Below are 16,744 nucleotides of genomic sequence, written 5' to 3'. Positions count from 1 at the left end.
TCTTCACAGAGACACATTTCAATAAATCGAGTGACTGTCTGTCCTGCCTGTGGCTTGGTGCAGAATTCCCGTTGCAGTGCGAGCCCGTCCACTTCCATGTCTTTTTTGGAAGATGTGCACCAACTGTGATGTGTGTGTCTCCCGGCCGTCGGTCAGGATCTGTCGGCGTGCTGTGAGGGCAGGGAGAGCTGCACCGCTCTGCTGCCGCTCCTCGTCCTCCACGTCCAAACTCCGTCCAGAGCTGACAACCGCCGTCACTTTATCTGCAGCAAACTTGAGTTCATGCTATCTTTAGCACAGAGGTTTTCAAGCTCTGGACCGCGGCCCCACACCCTGACGTGAAGGGATTCTATCCTCAGGACTTTGACTTGAAAACATATTTTGGTTTGTGTTAAGTGGGAATTTTCCAGTTTGGGATCAATAAAGTATACCTATCTATCTAGTATGGAGCTGTTGAGGTGTCACACTTGTCGACATTACAGCATCATGTTAAAGTAATCAAACATGTTTTCTTGTGTGTGTCATAGCGATGTCTAGAGAATTAACCCTTGAAACCTGAGCCAACTCACTGAATTTCACATGCAGGGAAAAAGACATTTCCAGAACAAAAAAACAAAACAAAACAAAACAAAACAAAAATCCAACTCCTAAAAAAAGAAAAAAAAATACAATTTATTATTAAATATTTATTACAATTAAATATTTATTACAATGTTTATTATTTATTAAAAATGTATATTTAAAGCCACAAATGACCAGCACATAAGTGGAAAAAAATAAATAATAGTAACAATTATACTGATAAAAATAAAAAGAACAATATAAAAAATATTGCCTTGTCTCATTTATTGAAAGATCAGATCATTGATGCTGGATCAGATTTCTAGCATTTAAATGCTGCGTTCAGGTGCCTTAATCAACCATTTAAATTAAAGTGAAATTAAAGCGTTTCTCATTTTGGCCCCCTGGAAGACCCTGAAGGACCCCCAGGGGTCCATCATGCTTGAGCACATGCAGTCTAAGTGCGTGGCTGCAGAAGTGCTAACTCTCAGTTTGTTTTAGGATTGTTAAAATTTAAACACTTGCCGGCCAGCAGCCGTGTTACACACAGCGGCAGCCTGACGCGTCGTGAAGCCGGCAGCAGAATCAGTTCAGTGTTGTACAGGAAACGCTGTCACGACTCAGCACTTTGCTCTCAGACTGAACAAACACTCAGGGACCATTACAGTCCGCTCCGCCTTATTATTTCATGGCTTGTTCAATGTGCACGTTTAGCAAGTCTTTACTCACAATATTTTGACATTTTGGATGCTACGATGCTCTCATCCACACTGACTCAGTGATGAGACACTGTGTTCTGCTCATGGGCGTCTGTGAGAATTAAACTTGTAACCTTTAAACTTGTGCAACAGCCTCTCACTTACCATTAAGCCGATCTGAGATCAGTAACGCTGGATGATGCTTAAAGTCTCCTTTCTGCTCTCGTTATGTACCAAAATAAACGTGCTAACATGCATCTTTTACGTCAGCATGGATGTTCAGCATTAAATCCACTAGAGGGCAGCGCAGAGTCTAAAGCATGGCTATTCAACTTCAATGGCAAGGGGGCCAAATATGAAAATCATTGGAGGTACCGGGGCCACATACAATATTTTGTCAATTAATGCCTACATTTGTCTTTGTAATGTTTGTCTTTGTGTATTTGTAATGCCACCTTACGTTGTATTCCTTCATCATAGCGATGCATTCATGGCACAATAACCACACCAGTTTAGTGCTTGTTGCGGCTGATAAAGTAAATAAATATTTGTCCGTCCTTTCACTCTGGAGCTGGCCATTTTCAGCATCAACTTTATGTTTTTTGTTTGTTTGTTTGTTTGTTTGTTTTTTGGCTTTGACAGAGACATTTTGAAGTTTGTTAGCGTGATATTAGCTTGATGCTGGCTGTCCTGACGTCGTGGTGCAAAGACAGTCGTGTTCGTGTCTGTCTCATAGTCATGGCTGCACTGCTGCCACGATTCCCGGTGCTGCTGCTCTGTTTGGTCCATATCTGGAAGCTTCCTGAAAACCTGCACAGACGTGGAGGAAATGCACGCAGAGTGGAGACAGAAGGCTCCGTCTGTATCTGTATCTGTGTTTATCGTTGAGCAGAAATGAGCCTTCATGCCCGGGTTCTTACAGCAGCACACCGGCATGCAGAGTTAGTTCTGTAAAGGCTGCCTGTGTCGAAACTGTTGGTTTTCCGGGGGATCAGTTTGGGTGAAAGCAGGTTACAGTGTGTGTTGGAGTCCCCTCACAGCACAGTGAGTCTCCAGTCAGTCAGTTTTGGATGGAAAAGCACATTTTCCCCTGTCTGTACAGTTAATCTTATTACACGGACAATGAGCTAAGTACTCAGTTTTGTTCATACATGCATTGTTTGATTTGTTTGTGAGCTAATATCTTTGCTATGAAGCAAAGTGAAGCAAAGTGACCGGACATAGAAAGACAATAGCCAAAATGGCCAGGGCACACAAAGCTCAATAGGCCTGTTTGGCTGAATTATCAAGACTTGATTGTTGCAAATGTGTAACATGACATTTACAAATATGTACTGAAATTTACAAATGTGTAAAGCGAGATCTACAAATCTCACTGTAAATGTCAGTAGGGGAGAGTGGGGTAATTTGTGCCAAGGGGCAAGTAGTGCCACCCCTGTTATCTAGAAAACCATAGAAGAAGTTGGTCATGTGACCACATATTTTTGAAGAGGCATCCATTTCACTCATCCTGCAAAGAAGGGAGACACATGGCTTGAGAGGTAAGCACATTTCAGTTCAAAAACCATTTTTTTGCCCTCCAAAGTAAAATTTCCATGATCAAGTTTTTTGATTGCTGTGTTTGAACAATTATAGAAAACTCTGAAAACAGTTCACACAGGTTTTAGTACTTTAGTAAGCTACACCATGAGTCTATACAGTTAGCATGATGTTAGCTCAAAACAGCTGGGGGATGCATTTTTTTCAAAATGGTGGGCTTGGGGTAATTTGTGCCAAAGGGCCTTGGGTACGTTGTGCCAGTGGTATAACTTGTGATTATATACTATATGTTACTTTATTGTATTTTATTGTTATTGTACATTGTCTTCTTACCTTTGATCACTAAAACTATTCAGATTCAGATGAAGATGATTTGCAGGTGCTCATTTTGGAATTTTTATTTTGTTCTGAGTATGTGTTCATGTGGTGCTCGGCCTCGTTATAGAAAAGTGGCCTGTGATCTTGTTAAAATAATAAATAAATGTTAAATAAATAATTTTGTTTTGAAATTGTTTTGCTTTTATATAGCATTATCATTTGTGAGATTAAAATGATCTGTTTTACTTCAATTATCAATGGCACAATTTACCCCAGTGTATTCTCTCTAATGGCACAATTTACCCCGCACTGGGGGCAAGTTGTGCCACAAAACCACTTTTTTTTCAAAAACTATATTTCTCAAACAGCTTATATAAGATCCAAAGTGATTGTTCCCAGGGATGCACAACATCCGAAACTATATGTGCATATTTTAGTTGGAGGCATTACTGTAATCCCCTCGCTTTAAAGGCACTTTAAGTAAAAACTGGCACTTCTTACCCCACTCTCCCCTACTCATCTGGCTACAGCTTTTCACTCTTAGCAGATCTTAGTTCACCACACCTCAGTGAGGTTTTGCAGATCTCAGGAAACATTAAAACATGTCAGTACATATTTGCTGACACATGCTGTTCCTTTGTATATATTTGCTGGTATCATGTCAGGCATTTGCAAAATGTTCTCAGTCCAGGTCGTCAATTACCGACGCTTTGTCACGCCCCCTTCAGCAACTGTCAACAACAGCACAGGCACCCTGAATCACTTTTATCGTGTCAGTGTCACGTGGTTAGGTTCAGGCATTAAAACGGCTTGGTTAAGGTGAGGGAAAGGTCAGGTTTAGGCATTAAAACATACATGAAGCGCTCATGTCTTCCACACCCACCATCCACCCTGACTTTTTTTTTTTTTTTTTACACAGACTTTTTGGCTTTTCATACTCTGTCACATCGCCTGGCTTCCTCCGCTATGCACCTTGCATCTCGTACCGATGCCAGAATCAGACGCCGAAGGTCGTGACAAAGCGCCAGTAAGTTTTGATTTTATTCCAGTGAATTATAACCACAGCCCCACCAGGAGAGACCAACAGGCAGATCCTGCATCCCAGGAGCTCCACCTTGTATGCCCTGCTGTCAACACCGAACAGACTCATATTCAACTGCAGCACACGTTGCATGTTGGGCCAAACACAGTAAAAATGCACAGTGTATCATATCAAATGGTGCTGAACTTTTGCACAGCACTTGGGCTGCAGGGTTACTGTGATCTGAGTGTGGTGTTTCAAAGTCAAATATTACATAACAAGGATTTTTCTATAAAATTGCAATTTTTCACTTTTTTTTTTTTTTTTTTTTTGCATGAATCTGCGAGCAGAAAGGCTGGATTTCACCTTTGCTGAAGTTTGTCGTGCCGAACAAATGAAAACGCCAGCAGAGCCGAGGGACAGAGGAGCACAGCGGCGGCAGTAAAACACAGAGCAACGATCCTGCATCACAGCAGCGGGACGAGGGAGCACCGGGTGCCAAGGTCACCTCACACTGATCCACAGCTTTTGGCTCGGGCTCGTGTTCGGACCATTCAGGAGCTCCATCAGGACCAATTCAGCAGCGTCTGAAGCCAGCAGAGTCTATCAGCCAAACTGCGGACTCAGCAGGATGACCAGCCGTTTCTCATGGAGTCAGCCGAGGTGAATTAAGGCCAGCCGACGGAGGGCAAAACCACCGGAGGCAGGTTGTTTTTACATGCCTCATATTCACAAGACCTGCAGGGAAATAAAGAATGCACATTATTCATCTATTTAAAGGACCATCCAGGTGATTTTGAATGTTTGGTCTGTTTACTACAATTTCTCCACATTTTATGTCAACAAACCATTTATCAAATCATAGGGGGGAACTAAAGATTTCACAACATCAAATCAAAATATGAATTTTTGCTTGACACACCTACCAAACAGCAAAATTAATCCAGAAATGTGAGCTATGACTGCAGCAGCTGTTTGTAACGCTGTTTCAGTGTTCAGGCGGGGTGGAGTTTGCTTCAGCGTTAAGTTGGTAAACGAAGGCGAGGGCAAAAAATGTTCATCAACGACCTTTTTTTTTCCATGATGAAGATGAGATGAGCTAAAAATAGATCATAGATAATAACAACTCTGACAATGGGCGTGTTTGGTTTTCATTAACAAGACAAGACGGGACCAAAATTCATGATTTTCAAATTGTGCAAAGACTCTGCAGTTTGACACGGCAGGCCACACAACTTTGTTTCCTAATGTTTTCGATGAGGCTGAGGAAGGAGGAAACCCTCAGGTTCATTTCATGACTGATAGCCCACAGAATTAATGTTCACACTTTTAAATGTCTTAAATCTGATGCTCTGGTGTCAAATGGACATAAAAACATAAACTATGGAGTGACATTTTATTTCAGGTTATGATGCGGTAAAAGCTCCTGAGGCATGTCTAAGTTGTATTCTCTGGAGTATCGAGTGGCCTTCATCGCTCTTTACCTCCATCATGACACACTTTCAAACTGCATAGTCTGCCTTTGAAATATTCATCACACAAAAATAAACCTCATGACCACACACAACCGAGATCCATTAGGAATGTGAGCCAGGTCACATCAAAAAGGGGATTTTGAGATCAGATCACTAAGATTTGTGTGAACACCTGACGGCTGATGTGAGCTGGGATGATGGGAAGCTTCAGTGTAGCATCGGCCGTAGTCGGCCCACGCTCGACCAGCTGTTTCTGAGAAATTTCAAACTGCTGATGATTCTCCAAAGTTTGCTTTAAACCGGAGCGTAGGGGAGAGTGGGGTAATTTGTGCCAAGGGGCAAGTAGTGCCACCCCTGTTATCTAGAAAACCATAGAAGAAGTTGGTCATGTGACCACATATTTTTGAACAGGCATCCATTTCACTCATCCTGCAAAGAAGGGAGACACATGGCTTGAGAGGTAAGCACATTTCAGTTCAAAAAACATTTTTTTGCCCTCCAAAGTAAAATTTCTATGGTCAAGGTTTTTTGATTGCTGTGTTTGAACAATTATAGAAAACTTTGAAAACAGTTCACACAGGTTTTAGAACTTTAGTAAGCTACACCATGAGTCTATACAGTTAGCATGATGTTAGTTCAAAACAGCTGGGGGAGGCATTTTTTTCAAAATGGTGGGCTTGGGGTAAATTGTGCCAAAGGGCCTGGGGTAAATTGTGCCACTGGCACAACTTGTGATTATATACTATATATTACGTTATTGTATTTTATTGTTATTGTACATTGTCTTCTTACCTTTGATCCCTAAAACTATTCAGATTCAGATGAAAATGATTTGCAGGTGCTCATTTTGGAATTTTTATTTTGTTCTGGGTATGTGTTCATGTGGCGCTCGGCCTCGTTATAGAAAAGTGGCCTGTGATCTTGTTAAAATAATAAATAAATGTTAAATAAATAATTTTGTATTGAATTTGTTTTGCTTTTATATAGCATTATCATTTGTGAGATTAAAATGATCTGTTTTAGTTCAATTATCGATGGCACAATTTACCCCAGTGTATTCTCTCTAATGGCACAATTTACCCCGCACCAGGGGCAAGTTGTGCCACAAAACCACTTTTTTTTTCGAAAGCTATATTTCTCAAACAGTTTATATAAGATCCAAAGTGATTCCCAGGGATGCACAACATCCTAAACTATATGTGCATATTTTAGTTGGAGGCATTAGTGTAATCTCCTTGCTTTAAAGGCACTTTAAGTAAAAATTGGCACTACTTACCCCACTCTCCCCTAGACACACCCCTAAAGCCAAAAAATAAATTCATCCAGAAAATTCAGTTCAGAAACACACACGTCACCGCTCCTGTCATTTGTCCAAACCTCACGCGAGCGGCAGGAGGTTTTCCTCTTGCCACGCTGTCCCTACGAAAATAAAAGCTCACTGGTGGAGCAGCGACTCCAGAGCCAAAGAAATTACCTCCACTCCAGCTAACAGGATTGATTTTCTCCCCAGTGCCGAGGTTTCTCTGACAGGATGAATTTACTGGGGTCCTTCTCCATGAGAAAAGCCTGGTGCTGCCTCAGCAGGGCCTGCAGCGACAGCTCCTGTATGTGTGTCACCTCATCCCTCTGGGACGGTCATCGACATGGAGCGCTATGCAAATATGGAGCACCTTAGTCCTGTAGGCATATACACATACATACATATTTATATAATATCTCAGGCTTGGATGATGTATTGTTGCTCTGCGTTCATGGGACAAGTTGCACCTGAAGGATTGGGAAAATACTCCTCGCCGCACCGTAAAGGACTGATTCCTCTACCTGTCAGATCATGCCTTGATTTATTTCCATCCGGCTGTTTAAAAAACAAAGATCAGAAGAGATACTTCAACAACCATCATTACTATCACTAATATTATACCTGCTGATACTTCTCCCTTTACACTTTACAATACGCATCTTCACTGTCCACACTGAGATCCAGTTGTGTGAGGCATTAAAATGACTTGGTCACGTCCACTAGAAACTACCTGCATACTTGTTCAGGAAACATTCCTGGCTTAATTTTCACTTTCATTTTCAGGCTGTCCCACAGAATATAAAATAATGCAAGAGACTGATTCAGACCAGTTTTATACTTTATAAAAGCATGAAAGCATGTGTTTAAATGGCTGGTTTACAGAGGATTAAAGCCCTGCAGGGTCAGATCTGTCTTGTGTATTTTTCATGCCAAATCCTGGCCCAAAATGAGAGAATACCCATTCCTATTGGTTCCTATGAGGGGGGCGGGGCCAGAGAACAAAGGGCAGGAAGTATCAAACTGGAAGAAATGTTTGGGGCGTGGAGAGGAACCAGGGAGAGGAGATTTGTTTGATACCTGTTAAGGCGAAATAGTGGCTCTTAGTTTGGAGACCTAAATCATGACTGAGAGCAAAGTTTCCATGAACTGAAAACACAACAAATCTAGAGCACAAGCTGCAATTACAGCATCCAAATCTGGCATGGCCATTTCCAGCAGGGTCCCTTGACCTCTGACCTCCAGCTGTGTGAATGAAAATGGGTTCTCTGGGCAGCCACGGCTCTCCCCTTTGCAGACACGCCCACCTTCTGCTAATCCCATGCAGTTTGGGCCCCAAAGCCTGCAGTCCACATGTGTTCTTGTGGCCTGTTGTAAAATGGTGTGTGTGTGCAGACTGGGGCCTAAACAGTCTTGGAGCTGCATCAGTTGGCTTTGACTGGAAAGCTGAGACTCTTGTGGATTCAATGAGCCACATTTGATTCCTGTGTGATGATGTGGGCCCCCATAGCAGCACCTCTAGTGACCTCTAGGAGAATCACAGCCTCATGAAACAGACACAAACTAGAGGCGTCTAGGTGTCGTGATCGTATCGAGTCAGGAGATAAGCATATCGTCCCAGCCCTAAAGTGTGTGTGTGTGTGGTTGTAGAGAGGAATGACAGTGACACAAGAGAAAGTGCAGTGAAGTGGTAAAGAAAACTGTAACAGTCATAACTATAATAATGCAGTTTATTTTTCTGCAACAACGTGAGCGGCACTATAAATTACAATGTAGTGTCCCATCACAGTTCAGTACATTAACAGGAAGATCTGGATGTGGATTGGGGACGCATGTGCCTTGCCTTGCCCTCAGTGCATCTTGGGTACATTTACACCTGCCCTGCTGTGTGTAGGAATCCTGTGAGTTTTCATGGTATGTATGATGGTTTAATCAAAATCAGATTCAAAGTCATTAGGAGGATCCATGAACTGAAGCATTGAAGTGTAGACTATAAATATCAATGGGAAGTTTCAACAGCAAAAAGGTGCAATTTGACTGATCAAGGGTTAGATATACTGCAGATTTTGTGAATTCTTTAAGAAACTGTTGAGGACAACATGAGGTGTTTAGTTAAATATGTCCCACCCTGTAAAGCAGCCCAACTCATCCATTTAATGAGCAGAGACAACAAACCATGTTGAACAGTGGATTTGTCAGTGGAGTCCTCCCTTCAGAGGTTTATTCAGGCCCAGCAGTCTGGACCCCGACCCTTAATCCCCCGGCAGACACACCTGCAGAGGAGAGTATAAAAACCCTGGACTGAGCCGACTCCAACAGCGAGCTTCAAGGAGTCTCTCCAAGGCAAAGCAGCTCTCCAGAGAAGCTCCACTGTCAGAGCCACAGAGCCACCAGACCCACCCTGAAGATGAAGCCCGACTTCCTGCTGCTGCTGCTGCTGCTGGGCCTCTCGCAGGCCCATCCTCTCCAGGAGGAGGGAAGCGGAGAACAGGTCCTGGTGGAAGACCCGGAGGCCGTCCACATGGACATCAGCACCAGGATCCTGTCCTCCAACAACGGCTCCAGTGAGATCCTGCTGGAAGGAGACATGGTGGTGCCCAGAACCAGAAACGCCATGTTCTGCTGGACCCACAACTGCCTGTGGAGGAAAGGCTCCGACGGCCTGGTGACCATCCCCTTCACGGTGAGCGGCGACTTCTCGGCCTGGGACAGGCAGAAGATCGAGCGCGCCATGCGGTCCTACCACAGCGGCACCTGCCTCCGCTTCGTCCCCCGTCAGAAGGAGCAGGACTACATCAGCATCCAGAACAGAGACGGCTGCTTCTCGTCTCTGGGCAGAGAGGGAGGCGCGCAGGTCCTCTCCCTCAACAGGCAGGGCTGCCTCTACCACGGCATCATCCAGCACGAGATCAACCACGCTCTGGGCTTCCAGCACGAGCAGACCAGGAGCGACCGCGACCAGTACGTCAGGATCAACTGGGAGAACATCGACCCGCGGATGGCCTACAACTTCTACAGGCAGCACACCAACAACCTGGACACTCCCTACGACTACTCCTCCATCATGCACTACGGCAGGACGGCCTTCTCCGTCCAGTACGGGAGGGACAGCATCACCCCGATCCCCGACCCCACCGTCCAGATCGGCCAGAGGCAGGGCCTGTCCCGCATCGACATCCTGAGGATCAACCGGCTCTACGGCTGCTGACAACAACACCGACACCTTCAACAGAAAAGGCTCTGAGGCGGCAGATCACTGCTTCACACCCAGTCTGACCCACAAATCTAACATGACGACAGATTCAGTCAATTTAAATTGTTCTCCTGCAATTTTCTGTAATAAATCAAAAACTACGACCAAGTTCTGTAAATTGAATTGAAATGTCTAGTTTGAAAATAAAAGCAAAAGTACTCACTATTTCTGGTTTTCACTGATCTATTTGTATGTGGATTCAGACACAAAATCAGACACATTTCCAAGAGCAAAAACCAGAGCCAAATATAAATCAGATTGAGATGCACAAATTTAGTGTTTCAGACCAAGTCTGATCCAAATATCTGGTAACACTTTACAATAAGAGTACAACAATTCATGTTAGTTAATACCATAATAAACATTAAGTAACAGCAGTTCTTGAGTTGAGGGGGGGTGAGGGTGGATGGCACCCCCCCTGAAATAAAAACGGTCAAAATCATCCCGCCTGTAAAACTGCCATCCTCACTTTTCATCAAGTGAAAAAAATTGACCACCCCCCTGAATTTTTTTTACCACTCGACTACTGAGTAACAGGTAATAAACATTAAGTAACAGTTAACTAACCGTTAACTAATGTGTCTAAGAATCATATACTAATGCTGTTCATGCTAAGGTATTAATTTATATGTTATTTAAGGGTTATTATAGATATTATTAACATTAGTAAATGTCACAATAATCATTAACTAACAGTTAATTAACCATTATGGCATTAACTAACGTTAACTAATGTTAATTGTTGTACTCTTATTGTAAAGTGTTACCAAATATCTGATATGATACTAGATTCAGCAAATTTAGATACACTTTCAATTTTTTATTATATTATTGTAGGTAACAAAATTTGAAGAAGAAAAAAAAAAAAAAAAAACATGGTCGGGAGCACATGAACCTTAATACACCGAGGGACATTTCTTACTGAGAGGTGCACAATAGCGGAAAAAACATAGAAAAAGCACGTTTTTCATCCGTGAGGTAGGCAGATGATGAGGACCATGTAGACTGAATTATCAAATTGTTAAAAAAAAAAAAAAAGAGCACATTTGGGGGAGAGCCTGGGTGCCCAACTTTGGCCTGGTTTATATATTTAGCTGACTTGCTGCATCGGTCTATTTATTTATCAGTCTGCTGAACCCTGGTGTTTATGTTAGACTTCCTTCCATACTTCAGCTCTTATGCAGAATTTGTTGATGTCTGAATGTCACCGTGTGTCATTATGTATTTCATGTTTTATGTACATCCATACAATTGCCCTGGAGGGAATAATAAAGTTGTTTGAATTTGAATTTGAATTTGAATTTGCAGTGTGCTGTGTTGGCTCCCTGGCAGGTCCCACGCTGCAGCAGGATGCAGGGTTACAGCTCAGACTGTGTGAGCCCCTCTGACACCTGAACTCTGGAGGGGGCTTTGACTCAAGCTGAGCACCTGCACAGGTGGAGTGGATGGAAGATTTTAACAACTAACCTAAAGGCCACTGTTGCACACTTGGATGTAATAAATGGACTTCCAGGCGTGCATGGAATTTTTTGACGTTTCTTTACTTCCAACACACTGGAAAACACACAGACACACGCACATCAGCAACTTTGCTGCTAGCCGCAGGCTCTCTATACACTGAATATGGCGCACTTGCACTCAACATTCACCCCGCAAAATACAAACATATTCCCCATATTCTGCACATTCACTCGTATTTTAGTCGGACAGCTACATTTCCTTAAACACATTATACACACATTATACATCTGCGTCACTGTTTTCATACACTTTTATGCCACTTTAGCTTACCTGGAAAACACACAGACACACGCACATCAGCAACTTTGCTGCTAGCCGCAGGCTCTCTATACACTGAATAGGGAGCAGCCGCCCGCACCTTCTTAAAGGACCCCTAAGGACACCTGGCTGCCCAAAGTGCCTGTGTGAGCTTTGCTCATTGTAACCGTGCATTAATCAACTAAAATACTACTTTTGACATGGCAGATGACAGAATATCAATCCCACAAAATAATAAACTCAAATAATAAAAATAATGAAAAATAATACAGGGTGATGGGGGGGTGCTCAGTCTCTCTTAAAATATGTCATGTGTCCCACACTCTCCCCTCCAAAAATGAATGTCGTCCCGACATTATAGATTTCCCAGTCTCATGTCTTTAACTGGTGAGTTGTAGAGGTAGGTTATACGGGAGTCAGTCTTTAGAGATACTCTCTGTACAGCAACAGTCTTTGACATGACACGTATCTCCCTCTTCACGTCATGTGTCAGCAATAGACACCACTGGCCAGGTGATATCTGAAGTGCTACTCCGCTACTTATGCGGGCTATGCATCTCATACTGAAGGGTTTTGATCCTGCTTCTACCCCACAACCCATTACACAGACCCACATGTACTACTGTATGCCTCACACATATTCCAGTATCTTTCTATGTGTTAGTAGTCTGAACTCTGGTACTTTACTTTTTAACAAAGATAAATCACTGCATGAATTTTCCAGTTTAACTGTAACCTTAAATGCTACTATGAACTCTCTTTTAGCTTGTCACAACAATAAATTCAACATGTGACTATGAACTTGTGTCTTTAACTTTTAACTGTAACTATCACTTGTGTCTGTGTGTGACTGATGGCTGACCTAATATGTCATAGGTGAGTGTCTCTGGTGGATTTCTTTTTCTAAAAGGATACTTTCTCATGGGAGGTGACAGCGGCTCAGGGTCCCCCTCATCTGGTTCATCAGATGACGTCTCCTGCTCAGAGTTTGGCTCGCCTGCTTCATCAGATGACGCCTCGGGCTCTGCCTCTGCCGTGTCTCTGCTCTCCACCTCTGGCTCCATCCTGCCTTCATCATCCTCCTCTGGACACTCCTCTTTGTCACCATCTTGCTCCACTTCTTTAACAGCTGCTTGTGGCTGGAATTCCTCCGCCTCCACTCTCAGCTGGCTCCTGGCCTGGTCGAATGGCTCTGCTGGTCGCGTGGCAATGGCCCTCCAGTTACTGTCATCCTCCGAACTACTCTCCAGGTCTCGCTCCTTCTGTTTTGGATGTCTTTTCTTTTTCATATCTGTAACTGGGTTTCTCTTTCTCAGTTTCTTTTTCTCCTGCTTGTCTTCTTCAATAGGCAAGAAGTCGCATGGCAGTAGCAGGTTTCTGTGCAAAACTCGGGTCCTTCCTGGGCCTGTCTCAGGTTGTACTTCATAAACAGGGCTGTCCTTGTGTCTCCTCTCGGTCACCACATGGACTTGCTCCTCCCAATAAGATCTGAGCTTTCCTGGTCCTCCTTTGTCTCTGAAGTTCCGCACCAGTACTCTGCACCCTGGCTGTAGTTCTGCTCCGTATGTTTTCCGGTCATACTGTTTCTTGGCTCTATTTTGCCCCTTTTGTACGGTCTCTGATGCCAGCCTGTATGCCTCCTGCATCCTCTTTCTCCACTTGCTGGCATAGTCCTTCTGAGATGCGCTCTGGTCACATGGAGTCAGCCCAAACATTATGTCGACAGGGAGCCGGGGGTTTCTACCATAGAGAAGGTAATATGGGGCATAACCTGTCGCCTCGCTGCGCGTACAGTTATATGCGTGTACAACCTTGGCCAACGAGCTCTTCCAATCTGATTTCGCTTCTGCAGTCAGGTTTCTAAGCATGGAAAGGAGTGTTCGATTGAACCTCTCTGCTTGACCATTTCCAGCTGCATGGTAGGGTGTTGTGCGTGAGCCTTGGATTCCACTGTATTCTTCCAGCTTTGAAAACAGCCTGTTTTCAAACTCTTTGCCCTGATCGTGATGCAACTTGGCCGGAAATCCAAACTTGAGCACAAAGTCTCCAAAGATCTTTTCAGCGGCAGTTTTTGCTGACTTGTTGGTACATGCGTAGGCCTGGGCGAAGCGCGTGAAGTGGTCTATCACAACCAAGATGTACTCATATCCTCCTTTACAGCTTTCCAGATGCAGGAAATCTATTGAGACCATCTCAAAGGGGTATGTGGTCACTATATTAACCAGTGGTGCTCTAGTCGGCTTGTTTGGACGCTTCCGTTTCAGGCAGCTACACACCTTGGTCACATAATGGTCCACATCTCTCTGCATATGAGGCCAATAGAATCGATCACGGATCAAGCTGAGTGTCCGCTCCACTCCGAGGTGCCCCATTTCCTCATGCAGCTCCCGGTAGATCAGCTGGTGGAATGTTTTAGGTAGCACCAGTTGAGCTCGAGCCACTGACTTTCTGTACAGGATACCATCCTCGTTGACAAACAGCTTGTTTCTCTCCCTTACAAGAACAGAGATGTCATCACGCCGGTCTCTTCCTCCCAGACGAGGCCACTGTCCTGTCATGACGTACTCTCTCACCTTGCCAATGACTGGATCATCAACTTGTGCTTTCTTAAGGGTCTCCATGGAGATTTCTGCCACTGGGGGTGCTACTCGTTCCTGCGCTACATCAGTACATGCTGCAGTGATAGTGGCTGGACACATCCAGGGCTCATGTTCGAGGGACTCAAGTTGGAGTGCCTGTGTGACAGTTGTTATCACTTCTGGCTCCATTCCATCTGAGCATGTGCGCATGTACTGCTCCATGTCAAGCGGCATTCGCGACAAGCCATCCGCATCTCCATTCACTTTCCCGGGCCGATACTTGATTGAGAACTTAAAGTCTGCAAGCTCAGCAATCCACCGGTGTGTTGTGGCGTTCAGCTTCGCTGTGGTCAAGACGTAAGTCAGAGGGTTATTGTCAGTGTACACCGTGAATGAAGGTGCATAGTACAAGTACTCACGAAACCTTTCACAGATTGCCCACTTCATTGCTAAAAACTCTAACTTGCCAGAATGGAGGTGGTAATTCTTTTCGGGAGCAGTTAGTGTTCTCGACCCATAACCGATGACAACCAGCTTGCCTTGTTGTCTCTGGTACAGAACTGCACCCAGCCCCTCCTGAGAGGCATCACAGTGCAACACAAACGGCTTCTCAAAGTCGGGGTAACCTAGGAGTGGTGGACACAGCAGGTACTCTAGAAGCTGGCAGAGCACTTCCTGGTGTTGTCCTGTCCAGGTGATCGGCTGGTTAGAGGATAGCTGATCTGACCTTTTGTGTTTCCCCTTGCTCTTCCTTGCACTTGATCCTTGGGCCTTGCTCCCTGGAGTTTTCTCAGTGGTTAACAGACTGTACAGTGGCTTGGCAGTGCGTGAGAAGTTTGGAATGTATGGGCGGTAGTATGACAGGAACCCTAACATTTTCCTCAAGTCTCCCACAGTCTCAGGTTTGCGGTCTTTGAGTGCTTGTACTGGTGCTATCTCAGCAGGATCCATGCAGTAGCCGTCTTTGGATACAATCTTCCCCAGGAATTTCACCTTGTCTTTAAACACTTCACATTTTTTTGCTGTCAGTTTTACTCCATGTGTTTGATAGCGACGTAACACCTCTCTCATATCACGTAGATGGTCCTCAAACGTCCTGCTGTGGACAAGATTGTCATCCAGATAAGGCTGAGATGTCTCATCTCGCAACCCTGCAAGGCACTCCTCCATACTGCGCTGAAATTCTGCTGGAGCCGAGGACAGGCCGAAAGGGGTCCGCACCCACTCATATAAACCCCAAGGTGTTATGAAGGCTGTGAGTGGTCTGCTACTCTCCTCCAGGAAACCCTGATGATACGCCTTGCCCTGGTCCAGTACAGAAAACCACACACTTCCACTCAGGCTGTTCAGCATATCCTGCACTCGGGGGATGGGATGGCGGTCAGGGATGGATTTTTGATTCAGTTCACGATAATCCACACATAAACGCAAACTCCCATCCTTCTTGCGCACGCAGACTATTGGTGATGAGTATGGGGACCGGGATTTTTGAATCCATCCTCTGTTCAGCAGGTCCTCCAAATACTCCTTCACCTCCTTGTGGAGCGGCTTGGGTACTGAGGTGTAGGTGCGTCTTACTGGAGTTGTGTCACTTAGCCTGATTTTCAACTGTAAAGATGGAATGCATCCCACATCATTCTCATCTTTTGAAAATGCTGTACATTCTTCTCTGAGCATCTGCCTCACCTTTTGCTGCTGGTCTGGAGTCAGATGATTAACTGACACTGGAGGGTCCCATGAATCATGTGTGCACGTGTCCAACTGTCTGTGTTCCTCTTTGTGCTTTTCAGGGGTGCTGGCTATGTCGGCTGTGGGCTCACCCTCAGTGGATGTTTTGGTGGTGTTTTCACTAATACTAGCTGGTCTTACATCCACTGGGTAAATAGCTTTCACTTGCTGGAGCTGTCCCAGCACTGTGCGAGGGGTGAGAGTAATGTCATGGTTGCTACCATTAGTGACCGGAATAGTCACCCGAGACCAGTTTCCCTTCTGCAGGCATATGGCGGTTTCCTGAATATTCAATCCCTCTGGCCATTTTGGAACGTCCTCCGGTTCAAAAAGGACTTCCTGTTTTGTGGAAAGGGGACCTGTCCTCACACTGCACTTAACCTCCTTGGTCTGCCCTGCAGGGATTATTGTCTTTAATCTTCCTACTTTTACCACACCCTCTTTGTCATTCTGGTCACAGCTCTGCACTATGTGAATCAGCACATTTGCTTTTTTA

At 44.5% G+C, this 16,744-nt stretch overlaps 1 protein-coding gene across 1 annotated transcript; it reads left to right on the top strand.

Moving 5' to 3' along the window:
- Positions 1–4,104: 4,104 nt before the first annotated feature.
- On the top strand, positions 4,105–10,117 carry LOC115357264 (high choriolytic enzyme 1-like). Its single transcript, XM_030048683.1, has 2 exons — positions 4,105–4,143; positions 9,287–10,117. Exons 1-2 carry the CDS (start codon positions 4,105–4,107, stop codon positions 10,115–10,117), a joined length of 870 nt encoding a protein of 289 aa, XP_029904543.1.
- Positions 10,118–16,744: the final 6,627 nt, after the last annotated feature.

Source organism: Myripristis murdjan, chromosome 3, assembly GCF_902150065.1.
Source record: "Myripristis murdjan chromosome 3, fMyrMur1.1, whole genome shotgun sequence".
Classification (NCBI taxonomy): domain Eukaryota; kingdom Metazoa; phylum Chordata; class Actinopteri; order Holocentriformes; family Holocentridae; genus Myripristis; species Myripristis murdjan.
Note: the sequence above shows the minus strand (reverse complement) of the source record. Positions and strands in the feature narration are given on the sequence as shown.

What these genes read in the sequence shown, in the direction of transcription:
- LOC115357264 (XM_030048683.1), top strand. Translation starts at nt 4,105, where the DNA reads ATGCCAGAATCAGACGCCGAAGGTCGTGACAAAGCGCCA. An exon ending in AAGGTCGTGACAAAGCGCCA is followed by an intron (nt 4,144 to 9,286) that starts GTAAGTTTTGAT and finishes CTCCACTGTCAG; the next exon opens with AGCCACAGAGCCACCAGACC.